General features: G+C 34.3%; 1 protein-coding gene across 5 annotated transcripts in view; it reads right to left on the minus strand.

The window, feature by feature from the left end:
• Positions 1-2335: 2335 nt before the first annotated feature.
• The window catches only part of LOC123847624 (UDP-glucuronosyltransferase 2A1), a 58025-nt gene continuing 35058 nt past the window's right edge, over positions 2336-25302 (minus strand). For 2 of the 5 annotated variants that reach the window (XM_045879446.2, XM_045879442.2), the window contains 5 exons: positions 14745-14893; positions 12114-12245; positions 9404-9491; positions 7948-8167; positions 2336-3732 (listed from right to left, as the gene is read on the minus strand). In XM_045879446.2, coding sequence (XP_045735402.1) covers positions 3453-3732; positions 7948-8167; positions 9404-9491; positions 12114-12245; positions 14745-14893 — 869 coding nt within the window. In that variant the 3' untranslated portion in view covers positions 2336-3452. Of the gene's footprint in view, positions 3733-7947; positions 8168-9403; positions 9492-12113; positions 12246-14744; positions 14894-21219; positions 21944-25302 lie in introns of those variants that run through there. The other 3 variants (XM_045879447.2, XM_045879443.2, XM_045879445.2) reach the window with 2 other exon arrangements.

Consider the following 25302-nt stretch of genomic DNA (forward strand, 5'->3'; position numbering starts at 1 on the left):
CTGCTTGGGTCATGGTGTCGGGGTCCCGGGATGTAGTCCCCTGTCAGGTTTCCTGCTCAGTGGGGGGTCTGCTCCTCCCTCTCCCTCTACCCCTCCCACTGCTTGTGCTCTCTCTCTCTCTCAAATAAATAAATACAATCTTAAAAAAAATAATAATAAGGTGGTTTGGATGAGCAGTCCTGCAAATGTTGATGTCTTTTTCCAGACCCCCCAGAATTTGATCTTAAAGCTCATGCACAGGGGCGCCTGGGTCGCTCAGTTGCTAAGCATCTGCCTTCGGCTCAGGTCATGATCCCAGGGTCCTGGGATGGAGCCCTACATCAGGCTCCCTGCAGCGAGAAGCCTGCTTCTCCCTCTCCCACTCACCCCTGCTTGTGTTCCCTCGCTTGCGGTGTCTCTCTCTGTCAAATAAATAAATAAAATCTTTTTTTTAAAAAAAAAAAAGCTCATTCACAAAGGAGCAATGGAGACTCGGGGGGAAACTATATATGAATGCACAGCACGGACTTCACCTCACCAAGCCTCGTTTGGCTACTCCAGCTGTTACGTGCTCAACTTGTTAACAGCAGGGATCCCCCCCACCTCCTTCCCAATATGGTAAACTCCCAAGGGTTCTAGCTAGCCAAAAAGTAGAAAAATTGCATTGGTCACCTTCATCCTAGAGGCTGCACCATTTTTTCTTCAGAGAAGTAGTTATAATTTCCAAATAACAGGTTTTCCCCTAAATTCTCTGTATTATTTCTGCCAGATCACAAACTGTGCACATGAAACCTTAGTAAAAATGTTGGTGTTGATATCAACACTGTGCATGACCAGGAAACATATTAACCATGAAGGAAGTGCAACAGTCTAATATTCATGGAATTTGCTGATTTTTACCAAATTCCCCCTTAGCTAATGAGAACTTCTCAGGGTTTTAGCTGGGAGACAATATCCTATATATTTTAGGTGCTGTTTTAAAGGATGCAGTGTACGCTTCAAATCATAACCTCATATATATGCTTTTGTATTTTAGTTTGAATACATGGGTTCAGATCTCAAGGGGCTGAAAGTGGGAATGAGTCCCCTAACAAGTATGCCTCACTATTTCCCTTAGACAAGTTTGTTTTTCATTATTACAACTTGGAGTCTGGTAAGGTTTGGAGGTTGCCTTTCTCAAGGGAGGAATGATTCCACCCAGGGATATAGCCATGATTTACTTAGATTATTAACTGTGAATTATTTTGAGCTTGATTATTTTGAGCTCCTCTGCTTCAGAATTCAGTCAGAGAAGGCATTACTCTCTTGGCTGTATAAGGATTCACAATGCCAAAGATAAACTTGGCTGGTGACATTTATTTGGAGTGCATGAAGTTTTGGATCATTCTATCAGGTAAAGAATCCTAACCAGGGGAGTTGCTGCCAGAAGATGAGGGGAACATGTAATGTTTATGAACAAAATAAATAAAAGTATTAAGTGCAGCCTCCCGAATAGCTCCAGGGTCTGAGAATGTAAGAGCTATGTAACAGTGCTCTGGTTAATGGGACTTGGTTTCTGCTTACTAAGGATGAGAGTTTCTTCATCTGAACAGTTTTGCAAAAGACAGCTAAGGAAAGTCCATTCTCTCCGTGTATATATGTATGTGTGTGTTATTTTTATTTGTTTATTTGTTTGTTTATTATCCAAATATATGCTGCAGTTAGACTGACTAATGCAGTTGGTATCACCGAGGAATTTTTGCCAGCTGCCTTCTGGTGTTATTCAGGCAAAGGAAGAAACCTGCAGATAATCAGCAGGAGGGGAGAAAACTGGTGAGCAGGGACTATCTCTGTGCAGAAACAAATCTCTGTGTTGTGGGCAGCCAGTCTCAGAAACCAAATGGGTGCCTGAACTTGGTAGTGCTCAACACCATGAATCGCTAGCCCACCTCTCATTGGATCTTAAGCCATTTGCTGTATTCCAAAAGCAGAAAATAAAGTAGGCACAGAGCAAACATAAACAGCTTTTCTCAGGCCATGACCAAATTGTAAAAGTCAAAATATATCAACATGAATCACCTTTTAAAAATGTTAACATTTAACAAATAAATTTTTAGCCTTCACAAAAAAATTTAAGAATTTATTTGCATTTTTGGTAATATACATATTAAAAAAGAAATACATATTCTTATATATCATGCAGTTATTTTTAAATTGGAGGTAATTTTCAATATGCCATGTTAAAATGAATATGAATTTCAAAATTTTCAGTAAGCCAACGAATGTCATTCATCAACTCAATTATATATGAAATACTGAAATTAAAACTTTAATTAGAATATATCATTAAGTTTATAAGGGGTAAAGAAAGTGCAGTCTTGTTAAATTAATGCAGAGCTAATTCATTATGAATTTTAATTAGTGCTTTCCATGATAAATATTTACTAAAACATACCCTTAGTCAAGCAGATCTATTAATATCTTGCTTATATCCTTGGCATAATACTTAATTGATAAATTTAAATTTGTAAAAGATACAGACCGAAAAATAATACAATGATCTTACATTCCAAGTAAATATTTGTTTTTGCTAGAAAACTAAACCTTTGATTATAAAGAATGATTATAGATTATGGGCATTACTGATTTTTCAATATAAAAAATTGACATTTAACTTTAATGTTACCAATATACTGTTAATTAAAAATTTCATAAAATTTTTTCTATATTTATTAATTATTTTCTCTATAAATGATCTGGCCACCTTTAACATATTGCTGACATTCTCTGTCCCTGAGAAAAAATAATGACTCAATTAATCTCTTTTGTTTGAGGGCAGTCCCCAGACCCTTGCATTAAAAGGCACACAAGAGGGCTAGTTGATTGCAGGCAGGAACACAGGCCATAATTACCTATGGATTGAATGGGAATTTGTAGACCTTCCCTAGTATGATACACTATAACCATTGTTATCAATTTAGGCTCTGACCCCAATAACTTTGGACAAGCAGAAGGGCTTATTTTTCATGAAAAAAGAAATCATTATGCTTCCTATAGCATACTAATGTATGGTGATTCCTTGATTTGTATATTCTAGGGGAACTTGTGAATTTTATTCTTCTATATTCCCTACATCCATCACATTCAACTCACATGTTGTGTGCTCCTCAGGATTCAGCATATTGTTAGTCAGCATATTCTTAAGGTTAAGCGTAATGAAAATAATGATATTTTGAATAGAAGATACATAAAATTATTAGTGTCCCTGTCACAGGAAAATGAGAAGAAGAGGGTAAAGGCACCTGGGAAAAGACAAAGGAAGACTGGGACATGTTCACTAATTAATGATCATGTTGAATTCTAGGCTTTATCTCTAGGCTAAGGTAGAGGAATGGGAATTTTGAAAACAGGATGGAGATAATCTGTTTTCATTAAGGTCACTGTGGTTAGAATGAACAGGATTGCCCATTAATAGGCCTTTGCCAAACTTAGATCTATTCCCTCTTTTTCTTCTTTCCTGTTTTACCAAATTTTCGACAAGAGAACAAACAACATTTTGTGACCAAGAATATAGCAGTTGCCACACAGGCCAGCAGGAACCCAATCACATCCAAAGAGTGGTACTGGAACCAGGTGAGGTTGTGGGCAGCTGGCCTCAGGTGCTTGGCTCCTTTGTGGCGCATGACAAACTCGATCCAGAAGACTGCTCGATCCAGGGGCTTCACAGGTTGATCATGGTGAATCTTTGATAACCTCATAGCATTCTCTTTATAACTGTTAGGGAAAAATTTAGAAATTAGAGAATTTTTGTTTTCATTACTGGTAAGATGTGATACATGCTATATGTTATGTAAGCCAAAGGCCATAGGTACATTGAGTCTTGCTGAGATGTGAACTTTGTTGGTTGCATAGCATCTTAAGAATTGTGAAGGGAGGATGTAGAAGAAATATATTCTTAACAGAATGTGGTGAAATGCAGACATAAAAAAAAATAGAACGTTTGTTGCAGATGTATGACCTAATTTTTCCAAGGAGGAATTTTGATATTGTGTATATTTTCCACGATTGTTCAAAAACCAAGACAGCAAATAACCCAAGCATGGTCTTTAATCTCTGGCTACTTCATGATTACAGACAAGAAGCTGATAATTGACATTACTAAACCATTTCTGCAGTGTCTAAGATCTTGGCACTGGGATAACTTCTCCATTGCACACACTGTGTCTTTGTGATGCAAGGGACAGTGTCTATATTGGCAATATCAATATTGGTGAAGATACTAGGGTAATTTTGGAAATGGCAAGGATATAGACTTTGAATTTTTAAGATAAATAGAAATATCTTGCTAGAACTAGAGCTCCCAATCAATAAGCATCAAAGTAGCAATGGTTATATGGAGTTAACTCTAATGTCTCAAACAGTAATGGGTATAGGTATGTATTTGAAAGGCAGGTTTTATCTTCACTTGACATTTCTTAGTTGATGAGCCAGAATTAGTATATTTCCTTTTGGTTTTGTGTTACAAATAATAGTTGCAACTTAGAAACATGAAGATATTGGAAGGTAAGTGATTTGTGAAGAGATGCCCTGGTGTGAGTTAGACATTTCTGGGATTGGAGAAGAAGAAATGTGATCATCATTCACCAGTGAACATGGTATGCTAGATCCAGTAGGAGGGGATAATTTACTTGTGTTCTTTTTTGTGTGCAATGTGAAAGAATAGTCCTACTCTTTCAATTGGATTGAAATATAGGTAGGGTTAAAGCAGTAATTTCACGTGGTTTGTCCTAAAATATTTCAAGCAAACTACAGTGACAATAAAAGCTTATCTTTCCAAATAAGCTTTTTTGTCCAAGGTTTTCTCCATTTATAGATAGAGATTTAAAATCTTAAATACATATATACTAGATAAACTTGTACTTGTGAATCCAAATAAAAATAAAGTACGCTTTCCTATAAATGAGACAAGAAAGGTCTATGCTCATATTTAAAATGATTATTTAACATCTTATTGTACACTAATGTTACATGACTGTTATCTTAAAATATTATAAGTAATTAAAATTACTATGCTTTATGTATTTAAGTGTAATATTTTGTGTTCCTTAATTCCTTTAAGAAGTAATAAATGGAACACAAATACATCCATATATGCACTCTATACTAAACTCTATTGTTCCCAGATGATTTCTGAGTTAGAATTAGGTTTACAGTTAATATTAAGATATTTTAAAATAAATCATTTTAGGTATTTTATTGGAAAATCCTGAGTACTTATGTTTCTGTCTTTTGCATCAGTAGTTTTCAAATCAATAATAAAATTTAATGGTATTCCATGAAATAAGCTAGAGTTCTAAAAAATTACAGAACTTACTCTTATTTAGTAAAATGAACCAAGTTATCAGCAATAACAACTCAGTAATAGTTTAATGCATTAGACCTCAAGATCATCATTTATGAGAAACAGAAGATCATAGTCAGCCTTCCTGAAGCTCTTAACACCAGCTCCAGCTCCTGAATTGATGATATCTATATTTTGAAAATTATGACTTAAACATGCATCATAATAAGAGTCATTTGATGGGAATGTGTGTGAGAGGGGGAAATGGACCACTAGCACTGGCTTTTTAGGTTGGATTCAAGGCAAACATTCCCTTCTGGGGAGCAATACATTGACCCCTTTGTGTAAAAAAACCTGCAACTAGGGCTTAGAATAGATGGTTTTACATAGACTAGATCCACCAAAAAAAAGCTGCACAAAATTGCATTTGAGTTGACCTTCTCATCTACCTCCTCAATTTCAGGTTTCAGTAAGACAAATGGAATGTTTTAACCATCCTTTGAGTTTTGCCTCTGAATAAAAATAATTGAGTCTGAGATAACCTGGAAACAAATTTAAATATAAGGCACTTATACAAATTCCGAGTAAATACTGAGACAGCTAGATGAAAAATATGCCTTGATAACAACTTATACAATATGGGGGGGAGCCATAAAAATGATCGACTTAGAATGTAAGTAAGCATAATACATAGTTCAAAAAAGAGGAGAGTTGAAGTAAAAGAAGAATGCAAGGGTTATGAATAAAAGACAAAAAATTAAGTTATAAAACAAAAAGTGGTGATAAAGGGTATAGGTGAGCTGTTGAAATAAATTGGCAAAAATACCTCTTAAAGGATTAATAATGAAATTAGAAACTGTAATTTTCTTTTTTTCTTTGTGCTTTGATAAGACATTTATTAGATTACATTTCACAGAGTTGCATGCTTAGTAATTCTGTACATTTTTATGACTTCTCTATAAAATACTCAGATCTGTGTCATATGTCAGCTGAGAACTAGAATTTTTACCTTATTTTTTTTTCTCCTCCATTTAAACTAATGATGTAATGTGTGGTGATTAATGTATCATAATAAAAAAAAAGAAAAGAAAAGAGAGGAAAGTAACAGCTGTCAGAAATGTGAAAATAGAAAGGAGGGTATAACCTAGAAACTGTAATTTTCTAATGGCAAAAAAGTAAACTTACCAATTTATGGATTGAGGGAATCCCAGTGAATTAAGAAAAGGAGAAGATGATTAGGGCACTTAGAAAATGATAGAGAAGGAAAACCAAAATATTTTAACATAGAGAATGCTGAAGTTTGATGTCCCTGAAATACAGATAAAAGTGGAACTAACATTCTAATAAATAACAAAAAGATAATTTCTGAGAAGAAAAAGAATTTTTAATCTAGATTAACAGTATTGAAAGGACATATTATAACCCAGGGAAAATGTAGAAAATAATTTATCAAGATACATCGTTAATTAGGTTTCTGAATTTTTTTAAAAAATGATTTTTTTCCAAACTGAAAAAGAAACAAACAAAAATGATCAGACAGGCCTCAAATTCCTATAGAAGGATTTAAAGCCAGGAGACCATGAGTCATATTTACACAATTCTGAAGAAAAGAGAGAGCTAAATATCTTATATTCAGAGAGGTGAGAGATCATTCTTATATCAAGGTAATCAGCAAATATTGCTAAACGATCTCAGGAAATTTAATATCCATGAATCTTTATTGAAAGAAAATTTCATATAGTATATTCAGTAAAATTTCATATAGTATATTCAGTTAAGAGTGAATCCAAAATATTTTGGAATAAAGAATCTCAGAATTAATGGCAAATATTGATTCCTTTAAGATGCAGCAAAAAGACTAAATTTGAGGAAAATAAGTGGCATAAATATTGACAAATTAAAATCTTAAGTAATACATATTAGAGATGAGATTACTTCTATTTTTTTAGATGAGATTATTTCTATAGCAGGAGTTCAACTGTTGCCAAAATCAAAAATACATAAAAATGAAAACTTAAAACTGTATTCATATATTAATTCTTAACCTTGATGAGATTTTTCAGAGAAAAAAATAAGATACAATGATATATACTTAAAGTTAAATATAGCTTATAGATTCATTTCAATTAATCTTTAGCTAAATCAGATAAAATTCAAAATTTTGTTCACACATAGTAATAACCAGTATTTGTAAAATTATTACCTACTTAGTATCTCTCCTCTCTGTGTATATGCATATACTGATGAATGATATATATAGTCAGTGTTAATGATGGCTCTTTTTGAATGATAAAGTGAATTATCACTTCCAATTTTGTACTTACTTATAATACTTAAATAGGCATATATATGTGTGTCTATACGAACAAGCAGATTATTCAAAAAATGTCAGAGAACTTATGTGATCATTAAAATGATTGATTTTGAAAAAAGCATTGATAAAATATTTGAAGTAATAGTATTTTTTCCCAATTTCAGCAAATTACTTCAATGTTAGGGAAATGAAATAATAAAGGCATTTTCATATTGGTCATGTTATAGTTGTTATTTGAAAATAAACTCATTAACAAAGTCAGGAGACATTGAACATTTCCAAGTATGATGGGTAGCATAATCAATGGTAAGCCTTTTAAAACAGTAGTACTTACGAAGGTTCATTAATGACTGTTCTCAAGGCATTGAGCAGATCTTCACTGGTCATTGTGTTTATGTTCACCTCCACAGCTGCTCCTTTGGCCTTCATGTGAGCGATGTTATCAGGTTGATCAGCAAACATAGGAACTCCCACCATAGGAACCCCATGATAAATAGCTTCATAGATCCCATTGGTTCCACCATGAGTGATAAAAGCTTTTGTTTTGGGATGACCTAGTTTGGGAATTGGGTGAGGATTTCATTATAATAAGGTAACAGAATTTTAGAGGGAGATGGGGAAAAACCCACAGAGTGGCTCAATGAAGAAAGCATTTTCTAGAAAAGCTGAGAGCACATGGGCTATTGCTATTTCAGAAAACTATGATCCCAGGAAAGGAGGAATTAGTTCCCTCTGCATTGTCTGGAAGGACTTTACTGAGGAGGAAATATCCGAACTGGGACTGAAACTTGAAGAGTGATAGAGTCTTAACTGAAATGCTATTTTGTGAATCAAAGAAAGCATTGAATCTATAAAATTAACTGCCAATTCTCGAATTATTTCTGCTTTAAAACTGCAAGTAAAATGTGACATTTTATTTTTTCTAGCTTTATTTATTTATTTTTTAAATTTTATTTTTAATTCCAGTATAGTTAACATACAGTGTTGTATTAGTTTCAGGTGTACACTATAGTGATTCAACACTTCCATACATCACCCAGTGCTCATCACAAGTGCTCTCCTTAATCTCCATTGCCTATTTTATCCATCCCCCCATGCACATTCCCTCTGGTGACCATCAGTTTGTTCTCTATAGTTAAGGGTCTGTTTCTTGATTTGTCTCTCTCTCTCTCTTATTTTTCCTTTGCTCTTTTCTTTTGTTGTTGTTTTTCCTTAAATTCCTCATATTAGTGAAATCATATGGTATTTATCTTTCTCTGACTTATTTCTCTTAGCATTATCCTCTCTAGGTCCATCCATGTTCTTGCATATGGCACAATTTTATTCTTTTTGATGGCTGAATAATATTCCATTATATATATATACCACTTCTTCTTCATCCATTCATCAATTGATGGACATTTGAGCTGCTTCCATATCTTGGCTATTGTAAATAATGCTGCTATAAATATAGGGGTACATGTATACCTTTGAATTAGTGTTTTTGTATTCTTTGGGTAAATACCCAGTGGTGTGATTACTGGATCGTGGGGTAGTTCTATTTTTTGCTTTTTGAGGAACCTCCATACTGTTTTCCACAGTGGCTGCACCAGTTTTCATTCCTACCAACAGTGTAAGAGAGTTCCTTTTTCTCCACATCCTCTCCAACATTTGTTGTTTTTTGGGTTTTTGATTTTAGCCTAAAATGTGACATTTTTAGCTATTAAATACTTACTGAATTATTTGCTGTTAAACAGTTACTTTACTTGCCCATTATCCAACTGTACAGCTTTTCTTTCCCCCAGTCTTACCAAGAAGATCATTCTGGGGTATCCAATCATAGAGTCGAGTATTGGCTCCTAATGTGTCTGGTTTCTTTCCTTTGTATTTCCATAAAACCTGTCGAAGACAGTGCTTTAATGTTGCAAGTAAAAACACACAGTGAAGGCATCTTAATGCTGTAGAATTATTTATAAATCATGTGGCCCACCACTACTTTATGTGATAGTGAGAGAAGTGGACATAAGGGGTAGTTTGCAAACATGGTGATATAGTAGGACTGTTTACATCAACCCTGTCAAAAAGGGCTTGAACTAATACTCTATTAAGTATAGTTTTATCATTTTTATATTTATCACTTAAAAGTTTTGAGGTATGAGATTATAAGTAAAGATATATAAAATGAAAAGACTAGTTTAATCAATCAGAGCATGGGGGTTTAAAAAGCATTAAAATATGGGCGCCTGGGTGGCTCAGTTGGTTGGGCGACTGCCTTTGGCTCAGGTCATGATCCTGGAGTCCCTGGATCGAGTCCCGCATCGGGCTCCCTGCTGGCAGGGAGTCTGCTTCTCCCTCTGACCCTAACCCCTCTCATGTGCTCTCTCTCATTCTCTCTCTCAAATAAATAAAATCTTAAAAAAATAAAAATAAAAATAAAAATAAAAAGCATTAAAATAAACATGAATACTGTGTAAATTTACTAATGTCATAAGGCCATCCTCTCATGTTTCAAATGTAATGTTTTCCAAAAATATAATTAGCTTTAAATTTTTGTTGTCTAGTTGCTGAATGATTGTCTTTCCTTCTTTCCTTCTTCCCTCTCTCCTTCCCTCCACCCCTCTCTTTCCTTCCTTCCTTCCTTCCTTCCTTCCTTCCTTCCTTCCTTCCTTCCTTCCTCCTTCTTTCTTCTTTTCTTTTTCTTTCTTTCTTTCTTTCTTCCTTTCTTCCTTCCTTCCTTCCTTCCTTCCTTTCTTTCTTTTTCTTTCTTTCTTTCTTTCTTTCTTTCTTTCTTTCTTTCTTTCTTTCTTTCTTTCTCTCTCTCTCTCTCTCTCTCTCTCTCTCTCTCTCTTTCTTTCTTTCTTTCTTTCTCTTTCTTTTTCTCTCTATAGTTTTGAGGGAGGAAGAGCTGGAGGTTTGTTTTATTTCATTTTTTAATGAAGTATCTTGTTAGGATGTTAACCTTTTGTTACATACTTTTTGCAGGTGGGGGGAGCTCTGTAAGACAAAGTTCAGATTAAATATTAATAGGTGGCAAACTTATTTTTTAAAGTGTTTATTTTATTCAACAATTCCATACCTCACCCACTGATCATCATGACAAGTGCACTCCTTAATCCCCATCACCTATTTAACCCATGCCCCCACCCACCTCCCCTCTGATAACCATCAGTTTGTTCTCTATAATTAAGAGTCTGTTTCTTGGTTTCTCTCTCTCTCTTTTTCCCCATGCTCATTTGTTTTGTTTCTTAAATTCCACATATGAGTGAAATCATATAATATTTGTCTTTCTTTGATTTATTTTGCTTAGCATTATACTCTCTAGCTCCACTCATGTCTTTGCAAATGGCAAGATTTCATTATTTTTTATGGCTGAAAAAATATTCTATTGTGTATGTATACCACATCTTTTTTTCCCCAAATTTTTATTTACATTTTAGTTAACATATAGTGTAATATTGGTTTCAGGAGTAGAATTTAGTGATTCATCACTTACATAATACCATATCTTCTTTATCCATTCATCCGTCCATGGACACTTGGCCTGCTTTCATAATTTGGCTATTGTAAAGCTGCTATGAACATCGGGGTGCATGTATCCCTTTGCACTAGTGTTTTTGTATTCTTTGGGTAAATGCCCAGGAACACGATTACCGGATCAGAGGGTAGTTCTATTTTTAACTCTTGGAGGAACCTCTATACTGTTTTCCACAGTGGATGCACATCAGTTTGCATTCTCAACAGTGCAAGAGAGTTCCTTTTTCTCCACATCCATGGGTGGCAAACTTTTTAACAAAAAAGTTAAGAAATAAAAATTCAAAGATTTAACAAGCCTAATTAGTATGCTCACCTTTATGGAGTTTTATATATTTTAACTAATATACCAATATGAAGAGTTCTAGGGTATTTCATAAATAGGAATATATAAAGAGTAGAAATCTAGAACTATAATGACAACAAAATTAAAGTTAATTGAATATCATAAATCAGAAAATATAAATTGTTTGATAATAATATTGGGATTTTTAACTGTTTTTAACTGTAGAAATTTCAGTTTAGAAAGATTAGGCTTCTACTTTTAAACCAACTAGATCCTGATACAGCATCAATTAAACCTAAAAATATAAAGTATATCCTTGAACATAATTCCTATCTACTCTATGTATAACATCTCTCTTTTCCTGGACCTTGGAGCTAACACACTGGAGAATTTGGGGAGTAGTCAATGCGGGTCATAAGATTTCAAATAGTAAAAAGTTATTAGGATCTTAACATTTTCATCTCTACTTCAATGAAAATAAATGATTGTATAAAAAGATGTATTTCCATAGTAATACAAAGGCTTACTAAGCAAATGATTAAATGTGCCTCAATACATCATTTTAATGTTTTAAGAAATTTTTACTTGAAGGAGGTACCAGTTATGCTCAGTGTCTCAGCTTTGATCTAGAAAAAGTACTGTTAGTCACACTTTCTCTCCAATTGGCAAAGTAACTCTTCACCAGGACCCAATGTTGTACTGACCTTCTGTGGAATCTGGGCAAAGGCTGAGGCAATGAGATTGGCTTTTTCATCTTTGAGGTTTTTGACCATTGATCCCAGAGAAAACACCACAATACCATCTTCACCTGAACTTTGGACAAATTCTTCCATTTCCTACAGTGATAAAATTCTCTTTATTACAAACATGCAGGATCATGGGGTGGGGGGAATTTCATCTATTCTTCTAAATAGGCAGAGTCAAGAGATGTGTCAGAGACGTTAGACTCATTCTATCTTCTGCCAAAGAGAACCATCTAGTATCTTTAAGAGGAAGTGTGTTTCTGAAAACTATGGCTTAAATATATAATGAGTGATTACAGATAAAGGCATAGAACCAAACCATTATAGAAAGAGAATGGGCAATAAGAGACAGCTCTTCCCATGGTTCATGGAATTCTTACCCTCAAGGCTTAATTTTATGAACCAGCAGAGATGTTTGCAAACAGAAATATTCCTTGTAAGGAAACCCAAAAAAGGGTCCTAACTAGACTTTTAAAATGTGTACCATGTCAGTTTACATCTAATAAATTATTAATAAATCAATCTAACTCCCTGTTAGGCATTCGGGGTATTTTTCTCATGTTTATTCTTTTTCTGATTAATGGGGCTAAAAATGATTTTTTTTTTTTTTGGAATTGAGATATATAGTAACACATTTTAAAAGGTAAACTTCTGCTATTTTTTTTTATCATGATAACATTTATGACACAGTGTTTCTCTACCTTCCCACAAGTAGCTGACATGCCTTAATTTGAACCTTAGCACAGTGGTAAATATAAACTTCTCTACAAATAAAATCCTCTGGGTCACCACTTAACAATTGTGCAAGTTAGGCACTGCAAAATCTGGGACTGGGGTCTTTTGCATTATAATCTATGTGAATGTCAACTTCTAGAGATGTGTCATGCATTCCCTGTGCATTTATTTGTGGCTTCCCTGCAATATTTCTCAATATATTTATTATATTTCTCAGTTATATTTATTTATTTATCAATGTATTTCTCAATTTAAGGCTAGTAAAATTACTAGGAAAGGATGATGTCATAAATGAAAGCTATCTTTTAGCTTAGATAATGTTAGGAGAATATCTCTGAAGTCCCAGGAATTGGTATTTTGCCATTTTGATTCATCCCCTATGAGACAGTGATGGAATAAACACACACATGCACAAACACACATATATGAAAATTTACAAATCTAGCAGTTGGGTTTAGATTCCTGATTTGGCTGTCTTTCATTGCTTTTTTTCTGTGTATGCAGTGACTGGCATAACTTTTTCATCAGAGATACAAGCTTTGATTTGTGTTCATATTGCCCAAATGTTTGTATTAGTAATTGGGTTTGGAATGGAATAATTTCTCCCTCTTGTAAAACATGTCTGAGTTGTTTTGTGAAATTGTATATATGAAAAATGAGGATGGGAGGATGAATATAATAGTGTGGCACAGGATATTATCTACTGAGCCAAGGATATGTCCTGTCTCTTTCTGTACCTTTGTTTAGATATTGGTTTATTATTTGCTATAATAACATTCAATAGAGCTGCAGCTATAACTTGACTGGTAAGAAAAGCATATTCAGAATCCTAAAATAAAATTTAAACTTAAATGTGCATCTTACCCTAAATAGAAATCAAGAACTCTCCTGAGAACACTATTTAACCTGCAATCTTCTACAGAGATTATGCTATTTTACCTACAACCCAAGCAAATGAGTGTCTGCCTCCTCAATCCCTTGATGATAGTTGTTGCTAAAGATAGTTAAATACAATATTTTTATCATGTTTATCTATTAGTCTCTTTTATGTTTCAATATTGTCTTCTTCCAACACTTTTGGCTGTCCACATTTATTTGTTGGTGACTTTGGAATGTGGTATCCTTTTCATTTCAGAAAAAAACAGACATCATGATCTTAAAGAAGGAATTCAGGGTTTGGGTCTTTTAGTTCTATGACGTCTTTATTTTGATGACTCCTAATCTGTTTCTAATGCTCTTTGCTAAAACCTAGACCTTGCATTACCCAAATGATTACTAGAAATATTCACCTGAAACTTTATTTGGCTCCTTAAAGTGAATAGGTCCAAAAGTGAATTCATCATTGTCATCTCAAAAGAGTTCTTCCATGAATTATTTTTTATCTCAGGAAGATCACTATTATCCAAGAAGTGCTACCTGATTCCATGTCTTCTGTCAATACTTACTTCTTCTTACTGACAAAACTCTGGAATCTACCTGAGAGTTCTCATGAAAGTATCTTTATCACTCAAACAATCAGAGTTAACTGTCCCAATTCATAACTCCATCATGCTTGTTAGGAAGACTATAGTAATCTGAGTAATTTCCAAGGCCCTACCTTCCTGTTGCTTCAATCCAGTACCCAAACTGTAGACACACTGAAATTTTAACATGCCACTTGATTCACTTCTTTCTTTAGCCATAATGTCAAAGTGAAGTCTAAAAAAGGTAATACCAGTAATAAGAGACCTCTATGATTTGTAAAATAGATTAGGAGTAGCAAACAGCATATCTCTGTTATTGAGACAGTACACCTTAAAGAAATATCAGCATTATCTCATAAGGTACAAAAGAAATCCTCCACTGTAATAGACCTACCTTAGGTAATGGTTTGGCAGGTTTACAATGCAACCCTCCTACAAACTCAAAATTAGGTAAGTATGGACGAGGAAATTCAAAATCCCAATACGTCCGAATTAACCAAATTTCTGCTTTCCCCATAATCTCACATAATGTAGTGGGTCTTCCTGGAGAAAATGAAAAAAGTTGTGTGAAGGTTATTTATATATATTTTTGTTGGGATACAATTTACACTAATTTACTAACAAGCTATTAAGGAAAAAATAAATCTATGTCTCCTAGATTATGTATCACATCTAGATGTTAAAAGGAAGGGGAAATTACAAATTTTAGGATTAGTCATTCCATTTCTTTGAAAAAAGTTGATGCTATTTTGATAAGGATTGCATTAAATGTGTAGATTGCTCTAAGTAGCATTGACATTTTCGCAATATTTGTTCTTCCAATCCATGAGCATGGAATGTTTTCCCATTTCTCTGTGTCTTCCTCAATTTCTTTCATGAGTATTCTACAGTTTTCTGAGTACAGATTCTTTGCCTCTTTGTTTAGATTTATTCCTAGGCATCTTATGGTTTTGGGTGCAATTGTAAATGGGATCGACTCCTTAATTTCTCTTTCTTCTGTCTTGTTGTTGGTGTATAGAAATGCAACTGATTTCTGTGCATTGATTTTATATCCTGCCACTTTACTGAATTCCTGTATGAGTTCTAGCAGTTTTGGGGTGGAGTCTTTTGGGTTTTCCACATAAGGCATCATATCATCTGCAAAGAGTGAGAGTTTGACTTCTTCTTTACTGATTCAGATGCCTTTTATTTCTTTCTGTTGTCTGATTGCTGTGGCTAAGACTTCTAGTACTGTGTTGAATAGCAGTGGTGATAGTGGACATCCCTGCCCTGTTCCTGACCTTAGGGGAAAAGCTCTCAGTTTTTCCCCCATTGAGAATGATATTCCCTGTGGGTTTTTCATAGATGGCTTTTATATTGAGGTATATACTGTCTATACCTACATTGTAAAGAGTTTTGATCAAGAAAGGATGCTGTACTTTGTCAAATGCTTTTTCTGCATCTATTGAGAGGATCATATGGTTCTTGTTCTTTCCTTTATTAATGTATTGTATCACATCGATTGATTTGCTGGTGTTGAATCAACCTTGCAGCCCAGGAATAAATCCCATAGGTTGTGGTGAATAATCCTTTTAATGTACTGTTGGATCCTACTGGCTAGTATTTGGTGAGAATTTCTGCTTCCATGTTCATCAGGGATATTGGGCTGTAGTTCTCTTTTATGATGGGGTCTTTGTCTGGTTTTGGGATCAAGGTAATGTTGGCCTCATAAAATGAGTTTGGAAGTTGTCCTTCCATTTCTATTCTTTGAAACAGTTTCAGAAAAATTAGTATTATTTCTTCTTTAAATGTTTAGTAGAATTCCCCTGGGAAGCCATCTAGTCCAGGGCTCTCGTTTGTTGGGAGATTTTTGATTACTGCTTTAATTTCTTTAGTGGTTATGGGTCTGTTCAGGTTTTCTATTTCTTCCTGGTTCAGTTTTGGTAGTTTATACATCTCTAGGAATGCATCCATGTCTTCCAGATTATCAAATTTGCTGGCATATAGTTGCTCATAATATGTTCTTATAATTGTATTTCTATGGTATTGGTTGTGATCGCTCTTCTTTCAGAAAAGACCCTGAATGATCAGAGGAATGTTGAAAAAGAAAAGCAAAGCTGGTGGCATCACAATTCTGGACTTTGAGCTCTATTACAAAGCTGTAATAATAAAGATAGTATGGTACTGGCACAAAAACAGACACATAGATCAATGGAACAGAGTAGAGAGCCCAGATATGGACCCTCAATTCTATGGTCAACTAATCTTTGACAAAGCAGGAAAGAATGTCCATTGGAAAAAAGTCTCTTCAACAAATAGTGTTGGGAAAATTGGACAGCCACATGCAGAAGAATGGAACTGGGCCATTTCCTTACACCACACACAAAAATAGACTCAAAATGGATGAAAGACCTAAATGTGAGACAGGAATGTATCAAAATCCTAAAGGAGAACACAGGCAGCAACCTCTTCAACCTCAGCCGCAGCAACTTCTTCCTAGAAACATCACCAAAGGCAAGGGAAGCAAGGGCAAAAATGAACTATTGGGATTTCATCAAGATAAAAAGCTTTTGCACGATAAAGGAAACAGTCAACAAGCCCAAAAGACAACCGACAGAATGGGAGAAGATATTTGCAAATGACATATCAGAGTAAGGGTTAGTATCCTAAATCTATAAAGAACTTATCAAACTCAACACCCAAAGAACAAATAATCCAATCAAGAAATGGGCAGAAGACATGAACAGATATTTCTGTAAAGAAGACATCCAAATGGCCAACAGACACATGAAAAAGTGCTCAACATCACTTGGCATCAGGGAAATCTAAATCAAAACCTCAGTGAGATACCACCTCACACCAGTCAGAATGGCTAAAATTAACAAGTCAGGAAATGACAGATGGTGAGGATGCAGAGAAAAAGGAACCATCCTACACTATTGGTGGGAATGCAAGCTGGGGCAGCCACTCTGGAAAACAATATGGAGGCTCCTCAAGAAGTTGAAAATAGAGCTACCCTATGACCCAGCAATTGCACTGCTGGGTATTTACCCCAAAGATACAAATGTAGTGATCCAAAGTGATAGGTGCACCCCAATGTTTATAGCAGCAATGTCCACAATAGCCAAACTATGGAAAGAGCCTGGATGTCTATCAACAGAGGAATGGATCAAGAAGATGTGGTATATATATATATATATATATATATACACCGTGGAATATTATGCAGCCATCAGAAAAGAATGAAATCTTGCCATTTGCAACAATGTGGATGGAACTAGAGGGTATTATGCTAAGTGTTGCTGGAATGGTAGGGGGAGGGAGGGATGGGGTGGCTGGGTGATAGACATTGGGGAGGGTATGTGTTATGGTGAGCACTGTGAATTGTGTAAGACTGATGAATCACAGACCTGTACCTCTGAAACAAATAATACACTATATGTTTAAAAAAAAAAAAAGAAGATAGTAGGAAGGGAAAAATGAAAGGGGGGAATCGGAGGGGGAGACGAACCATGAGAGACTATGGCCTCTGAGAAACAAACTGAGGGTTTTAGAGGGGAGGGGGGTGGGGGGAAGGGTTAGCCTGGGGATGGGTATTAAAGAGGGCACATATTGAATGGAGCACTGGTATTATACACAAACAATGAATCATGGAACACTACATCAAAAACTAATGACATAATGAATGGTGACTAACATAACATAATAAAATAAAATTAAAAAAAACTGTTGAAGTATAAATTTATATAATCATTGTTGAAGTATAAATTTTTAAGCAAAGTCTCAGATTACATGGTAGGGGAAAATATATAGTTTATACTTTATTTATACTATTGCTCTTATATAACAGGAGACATATACAAATGTTCATAACAGTAGCATTACATAAAAGCTGTATACAGCCAGAAGTCCATCCACAGAATAGCATGGTGTAGTTTCACAGTAAAACACTATCTATAGATAAAACTCTATCTATAGAGCTTAAAAAAAAAAAGAAAATACATGATTTCATCACCAAAAGAATATTGAGCATAAGTAGTGAATCTGTTTGTATTTGTATATTATTCAAAAAACTAAACAATAGTTTTGAGAGAATTGCATATAGATGGCAGATGCAAAATTTTCAAAATGTTCACCAAAGTCAGGCTTATAGTTTCCACTGGAAGAAATGTGTTTCTAAGGTACTGGCAACAATCTATTTCTGAACTTGGTTATAGAGTATACAGAAGTTAATTTTATTATTTCTTTCAACTGTACACTTACATTTTATATACCTTTTTTGTTGGTATGATATTTTCTAAAATCTGAAAGTAGATGCATAATATTTTAAAATGGATATAAAATATTTTTATGTCTGTGTAAATTAGTTGAAAGTTCCTAAGTCAATTGATGGGTTTAAAATATATTTGTATTACATATTATAGAAAAAAGGCTTAAATTCCCTAATATGTTAGTTACAGGTCAGTAAGATAAATAGATCAGAAGAAAATGAACTACTATGCACCTCAGAAAAGGTCTGAGGATAAAGGCTAAATGATCCAGCAATTTTAGAGAACATTGGGGCAAGGATGTAAGTGCAATAAATTTAGGACAATATTTTTTGTAATACCAGATTTGGAACAAACCAAGTAGCTCTCACAACTAGACTAGTTCAATGATTTGTTACATCCATTAAAATGAATACTATTATGTGAATGTAAAGAATAATGTAAATTTCAAAATATTTTGTAGAAAGATGTCAAATCTAGATTTGGTGAGAAGAAAGGCAAAAATGAATATTTAGTAATTCCTCCTATTGAAAAAGAAAAAAAGTATATAAATACTTATGTTTAGTAATGCATAGATAATGTCTTGATGTAAAGACAAGAATAGTTAATAGTACATATTTAAGAGAAATATGAAGCCAATTATCATTCATTATATATATTTTTGTTCTGTTTAAGTTTTTTAGCCTTTTGTATTAGTTATTTTTATTATGAGATTGAGAATGAAGTTATACTCATGGTGCATTCAGAATTCCCTGATAAAGAACATGAAGGAATGAAGGAATGAAAATCAACAAAAATACATATAGCAAACAAACAAACAATCAAACAAACCCGTTAAAGATGATAGAGTTAAAATTTGCCATAGATCCTAAGGACTACATATATTCCATAATATTTATACACGCAGAATCCTATAACTTTCCCCTATTTATCATAGTATGACAAATGTCCTAAAAATTATTGATTAGAACTGGAAAAGCATCTCTAATTATCAGAATATGTTTATTTTTCTATGTCTTGCATTTATTTCTGAGAATAGGGTTGAGGCCAAAATCCTGTCTTCTTTACTTTAAATCCATAGAGCCCTACACACTGCCTACACTCAGGTAGTGCTTCCTGGTTCCAAAATTATTTATGGTGAAATCAGAATAGTATAAATTTAAATCATGTATAAAGCTAAGGTTTTTAAAGTGGATTCCTTTGAATATTAGTTTGTGAAACAAAGGATCTGTTAGAAAGTCAGTGTTATGGACTGACTTGTGTTCCTCTAACATTCATGTTGAAATCTGATTATATTTTGAGATAAGTTCTTTAAAGTCAGAAAAATTCTTAAATTGAAATGAGGTCCTAAGAGTGGGTCTTAATCCAATATGACTGGTCTCCTTATAAGAAGAGGAAGAGACACTGGGTTTATGCACGTACAGAGAGAAGACCATGAGAGGATATAGCAGGAAAAAAAAAAAAAAAAGCCACATACAAGCTAGGAGGACTGGCCTCTAGAGAAACCAGCTCTGGCAACACCTTCCTTTGTCTTGGACTTCTAGCATCCAGAACTGTGAGAAAACAAATTTCTGTTGTTCATGCCACTTAGTTCATGGTATTTAGTGTGGCAGACCTAGCAAACTAATACAATCAGGGAGTTAAATTAGTCAATATTTCTAATACTCCAAATGATCTTTTGTTTGTCAGTTCATGTTTTTCATGATTCTCAAAAACAGTTGGAGTAGAAGCCAGCTTCAGTTGATGAAATCAAATAAGAGCTATATATATAAAACTTGCAAAGCAAAACCATTCCTTATTAGAAAAAGCAAGCAATTAAAAAATAGAGTATGTGTAATTAGTGACATAAAAAAATGCTATCTTTCAACAACTCAAGCTCTAAACTTTTTTAGTTTTCTATTTAATTTTTCAGTTTTCTGTGTAGTACTCCCTTAAGAGGTATAAAACATCTAGAAAACTTTTCAGTATGACCACCTATGATGAAACAGTTCACATAAGACTTAATATAAGTTTCACCCCACATTTATGAAAGAGATAAGAATGGCAGAGAATGGTCCAACAGGGGAATAATATACATTTTGAATAAAATAATCGATGAGTCTCAAAATTTGTGGGTCAAAATTCAGACAAAGTAAATCATATGCCAAAGTTAATCCCATCATTAATATAGTTCAGATTTCAGTTTATTACTGGAATCAGGCAAGGAGATTATCTTACTCTTACAACAAACATTACACTTTTTTGATCAATAAAAAGTCAAATCTCCTCCACTATGAAAACTCAGCATACAAGACTTACTTGTGATATCCTATATCTGATAAAAAATACATCTTCCATTAGAGTGACATTTATTAGTGTGTTTTATATATTTTTTGTTTTGATAACAGTCTATTACGTATCAAGGTATCTTATAGAAATGGTTAGATGACTGTAAAAAAAGGGTAACCATGACAATATATTCTTGCCTTTCCCTCCCAATTAGTTATTGATAACAGTTCATTGCTATCACCTATAAAGTTTTATGTGGAAGGGAAATTTTTAAAACTTTTCATTTTCTAGACTTTTCTTAAACCTCCTAAGTTTCTTTACATAACTACTTTAGAATGAAAAGCAGTCTCTTACCTAATGCTTCACTGTAAAACTGGTCCCAAAACTGAGTGTCTGGTTGGTGGATCCAGAAGTTAAAGAGAATGGAAAACATTACATTTTTTACCCTTTGTAGAAAGGTCATTCTGTCTGTCAGTACCGCCATGGTAACGGGCACATAGGAAAGTGGAGCTGGCAGTTTCCCACAGTATTTCTCCACATTGTCACCTATAGAAAACCTTATCGTGTACACAAAAGGGACTGTCAGTAACTCAGCAATCAGCTCTCCACAGTGTACCACAGGGTCTATGACCATTACATTGTAGTTGGTTGCCTGGAGTTTCTTCATGAATGACTGGTTGTGGATTACACTCTCACATAGGAGTTTTAAATATCCACTTATATTAAAAAGGAATTCTTGCAGTTTTATGGCTGACTGCCATCGTGGCAATGTTGGCATAACATTAGTAGCCATGTCTAAAAAACCACTGAATATTTTTTCAGCAGTCTCTCTGTTATGTGGCATAGGGATCACCTCATATTTCAGTGTGGAAGACTTGTTGTAGTCCATGATGAAACTCTCCGGAGAAACCAACACAGTCACCTCATGGCCCCTTTCAGTGAGTTTCTCCAGAAGAATCCTCATATTGAGCCAATGGCTCATGTCACAGGGCCACACCAGCACCTTCCCACAGAATCCACGGCCAGTGTAGCAGAGCTGTAGCAGCACAATTGCTGAAATCCATTTCTTAGATACCATGACAGCAATTCCCTCACACACTGCTTTACAGAGGTTAAATGTTTGCTGGGCACAGAAGCGAAGAGGCAGTTTAGATACAGATCAAGTTAAAAATTAATTTCTAGAGTTAGGAAATGTCTATGTGTAGAGAACTTTGTCATTGTTGATGGGACACAGTACCATAGAATATTTGTTCAGGAGGAGATATGAAATATTTAAATATTTTGGAGGAAATAGCTGCAGCATTTTAGGAGTTAGTTTCAAATATATTAAAATAAAAATGATATATTTTAATTGACAATTTTTTTAAAGATTTTATTTATTTATTCATGAGAGGCAGAGGGAGAAGCAGGCTCCCAAGGAGCAGGGAGCCCGATGCGGGACTCGATCCCAGGATGCTGGGATCATGACCTGAGCCGAAGGCAGACACTTAACCATCTGAGCCACCCAGGCGCCCGACAATTTTTAAATATAATAAAAGAACCCATTTAATTAAGTCTAGTAGATAATATGGTTTATCTCATAGAACATGATGATTGATAATTTGGGAAAACAAAAATGTAGATCTTGACATAAAGTTGGTTACATGCTAATATATGGATAAGATGCATACATCACATAATAACAGGAGGAATATGCTAAATATTATATTAAGATACAGCATTTCAGTGCCCCAGAAGATGCTGTCACCCCAATGTGAAAAAAATCACAAAAAGCTTCAGGATGTAGGGTGCATTTCACCTGAGCCCAGAAGCAAAGGTGATGGAAGGAGGGTTCTGAAAGAGAATGAAAGAACAGGAGAAAAAGAATGCTGATATAGAAATCATGGCCATTTATATATATAGTTATCATTTCAGTATGTTTAGAGTGAAGGCCAACACAGAACAGTGCAGACAAGGAATATACTAGTTAAAACAGGACACTTTGGAGAGTCTTGAATGCTATACTCTGGGTTCAATTTTAATCTCCACAAAGAGGTCTACTGAGATTTTCAAGTCAGGTTTGGAAAATGATTATATGTGTCCTATAATGAAACTATTCTAGCTTCTAAATAGGATTTGAGTGGTAGAGATAAAACAATGTGTAACGGGCTAAAAGTAAATATTAGGAAAGCAAGATCTGATGAGAGTATCAGGGAGAATATAATATTGGTTTGTGAATGGAAAGCATAGAATGATGGCCGTATGATTGATGAGAAGTGAGAGATGACTGGTAATTAAAAAACAATGAAGTGCTCAGTTTATAGTTTGAGCAACCAGAGTATGATAATGACTAAGAAAAACCATGATATACAAAAAGAGTAGTGGCTGTGGAATGGTTTTTTGACCTGCAGTGTGTGAGTTAATAATTGGACATGTCTGTGGAAATATTGATTTGGCTCTGAACACTAAAATCTCAAGGGAGGGGTAAATTTAGAAATTTAGATTTTGTGTCCAATCGTCCGTCTATATTTCAACCCAATTTCAATTCCTCTACAGATCCTTTAATATTTCATACTTTCAAAAACAATTTTTATAAAATGATCTCACTGATATGTGGAATTTAAGAAACAAGGCAGAGGATCATAGGGGAAGAGAGGAAAAAATGAAACAAGACAAAACCAGAGAGGGAGACAAACCACAAGAGACTCTTAATCTTAGGAAACAAACTGAGGGTTGCTGGAGGGGTGGGGAGGTGGAGGGATGGGGTGGCTGGGTGATGGACATTGAGGAGGGTATGTGTTGTGGTGGGTGTTCTGTAAGACTGATGAATCACAGACCTGTACCCCTGAAACAAATAATACATTGAATGTTAATTTAAAAAACAAACAAAAACCAAAAACAAACAAACAAAAAAAGCAATTTTTACCACACAGTGTATGCCAGATTCTGTACTATGCACAGGGCATAAACAAGAAAGATCATTTCCAGTTCAAAATGACTTCACAGATTACTGTAGAAAATGTCAGTTAAACCAATACTTATTTTACAGACATGAGGGGGATGGATCTTAGATGGTCAGGATGAATTGAGGAGGGCAAGCCCATAAAGGAAGTTGCTTAGTGGAGGAAGAGAATGATGAAATAATGCTTTAGCCAAGTCTTTAAGAGTGGTATTTAGCAAGCTGAAAAGCATCACTTGGAAGTAAAAGAGAATACTAATATATCTGTGTTCTAAGAAGTATGACATAGTTATATCAATGCTATATTCAGTTACAAAATTCTATCAAAATATTTGACAATGATATATTGAAATTTTAAATCCCTTGAGAGTTTTTCTGTTGTCCTAAAGAGATGATCAAAAGTAGAACTGTTTAGAAGATGCAAAGATAAATCTAGGGTCAAATCTCCAATCAACCCTGCTCAATTAGAATTTGTTTATAAGGAAACAAGGGTTCATGACTGCGAACCAGCAAAACCAACAGAAAACACAAATATTAACACAGTGATTTGAAATATTATTATTATTTGAAATGAGATATAAAATTATTTTGTTTAATATATTTGAGCAAAACCTGAAAACATAAGCAAGGGACAAGAGATTAAAAAGAATAATTGTGAAAATTTGCTAAAGAGCCAAAGAGAATTTCTAGAAATTATAAATTCAACAAATGAAATTTAAAGAGTAAATTAGACACAGCTGTAGAAATAAACAGTGACCCAGAAGAAGAATCTAAAGATATTACTTAGAATTAAGTTCTGAATAAAAAACATGGAATAGAAAACATGATAGAACAGTTAAGAGACATGGAGAATAGACTAAGATATCCAAATCTAGTTGTTGGTTTGACCTACTTGGTATTTCCTCTCTCAACTCCCTTTCTACTCTATGGAGTAGTAAATCTAGTCCTTTTCATGCAACTAGCCTGCACAACTAAGCCCCATGTTTAAGTTCTTTCAACCAAATCTCCCAGTTTCTTTTAATTTTTTTATCATCATTTTAGGCATAAGAAAGTTACAAATGAAGTATAGAGACTTCCATATACCCTGCAGTAATTATTACTATGCTATTTGCCTAATGGTGATTTACTGTTTTCATGATTTCTTCTGTAGTTGTTAATTGGAATTTTACTGTAAAGGATTGTGAAAGTATGTGTAAATATATGGTTAGTATGATTTGCATAGACTCACAGTAACTCCCTACAAGATATTTATTAATTACATAGGGAGGATCTTGAAAGACACCATTTTAACTAAGTGATCACAATTATTGTCACTAGGACTAATCTGTCTATATTATGTGCCTCCTGATATGCCACACTGTAAAGGACACAAGACTGCTTCTGTAACATTCTTACCAAAAATGCATAATCTCTCTCTAATCATGAAAAAATATCAGAAAAACCCAAATTAAAGGATATTCTAAAAAAAAATAACTAGCCAGTACTCTCCATAAACAAGA

This window comes from Mirounga angustirostris, unplaced genomic scaffold (assembly GCF_029215605.1).
Source record: "Mirounga angustirostris isolate CCGP_5_RB_7025 unplaced genomic scaffold, mMirAng1.0.hap1 SCAF_2, whole genome shotgun sequence".
Classification (NCBI taxonomy): domain Eukaryota; kingdom Metazoa; phylum Chordata; class Mammalia; order Carnivora; family Phocidae; genus Mirounga; species Mirounga angustirostris.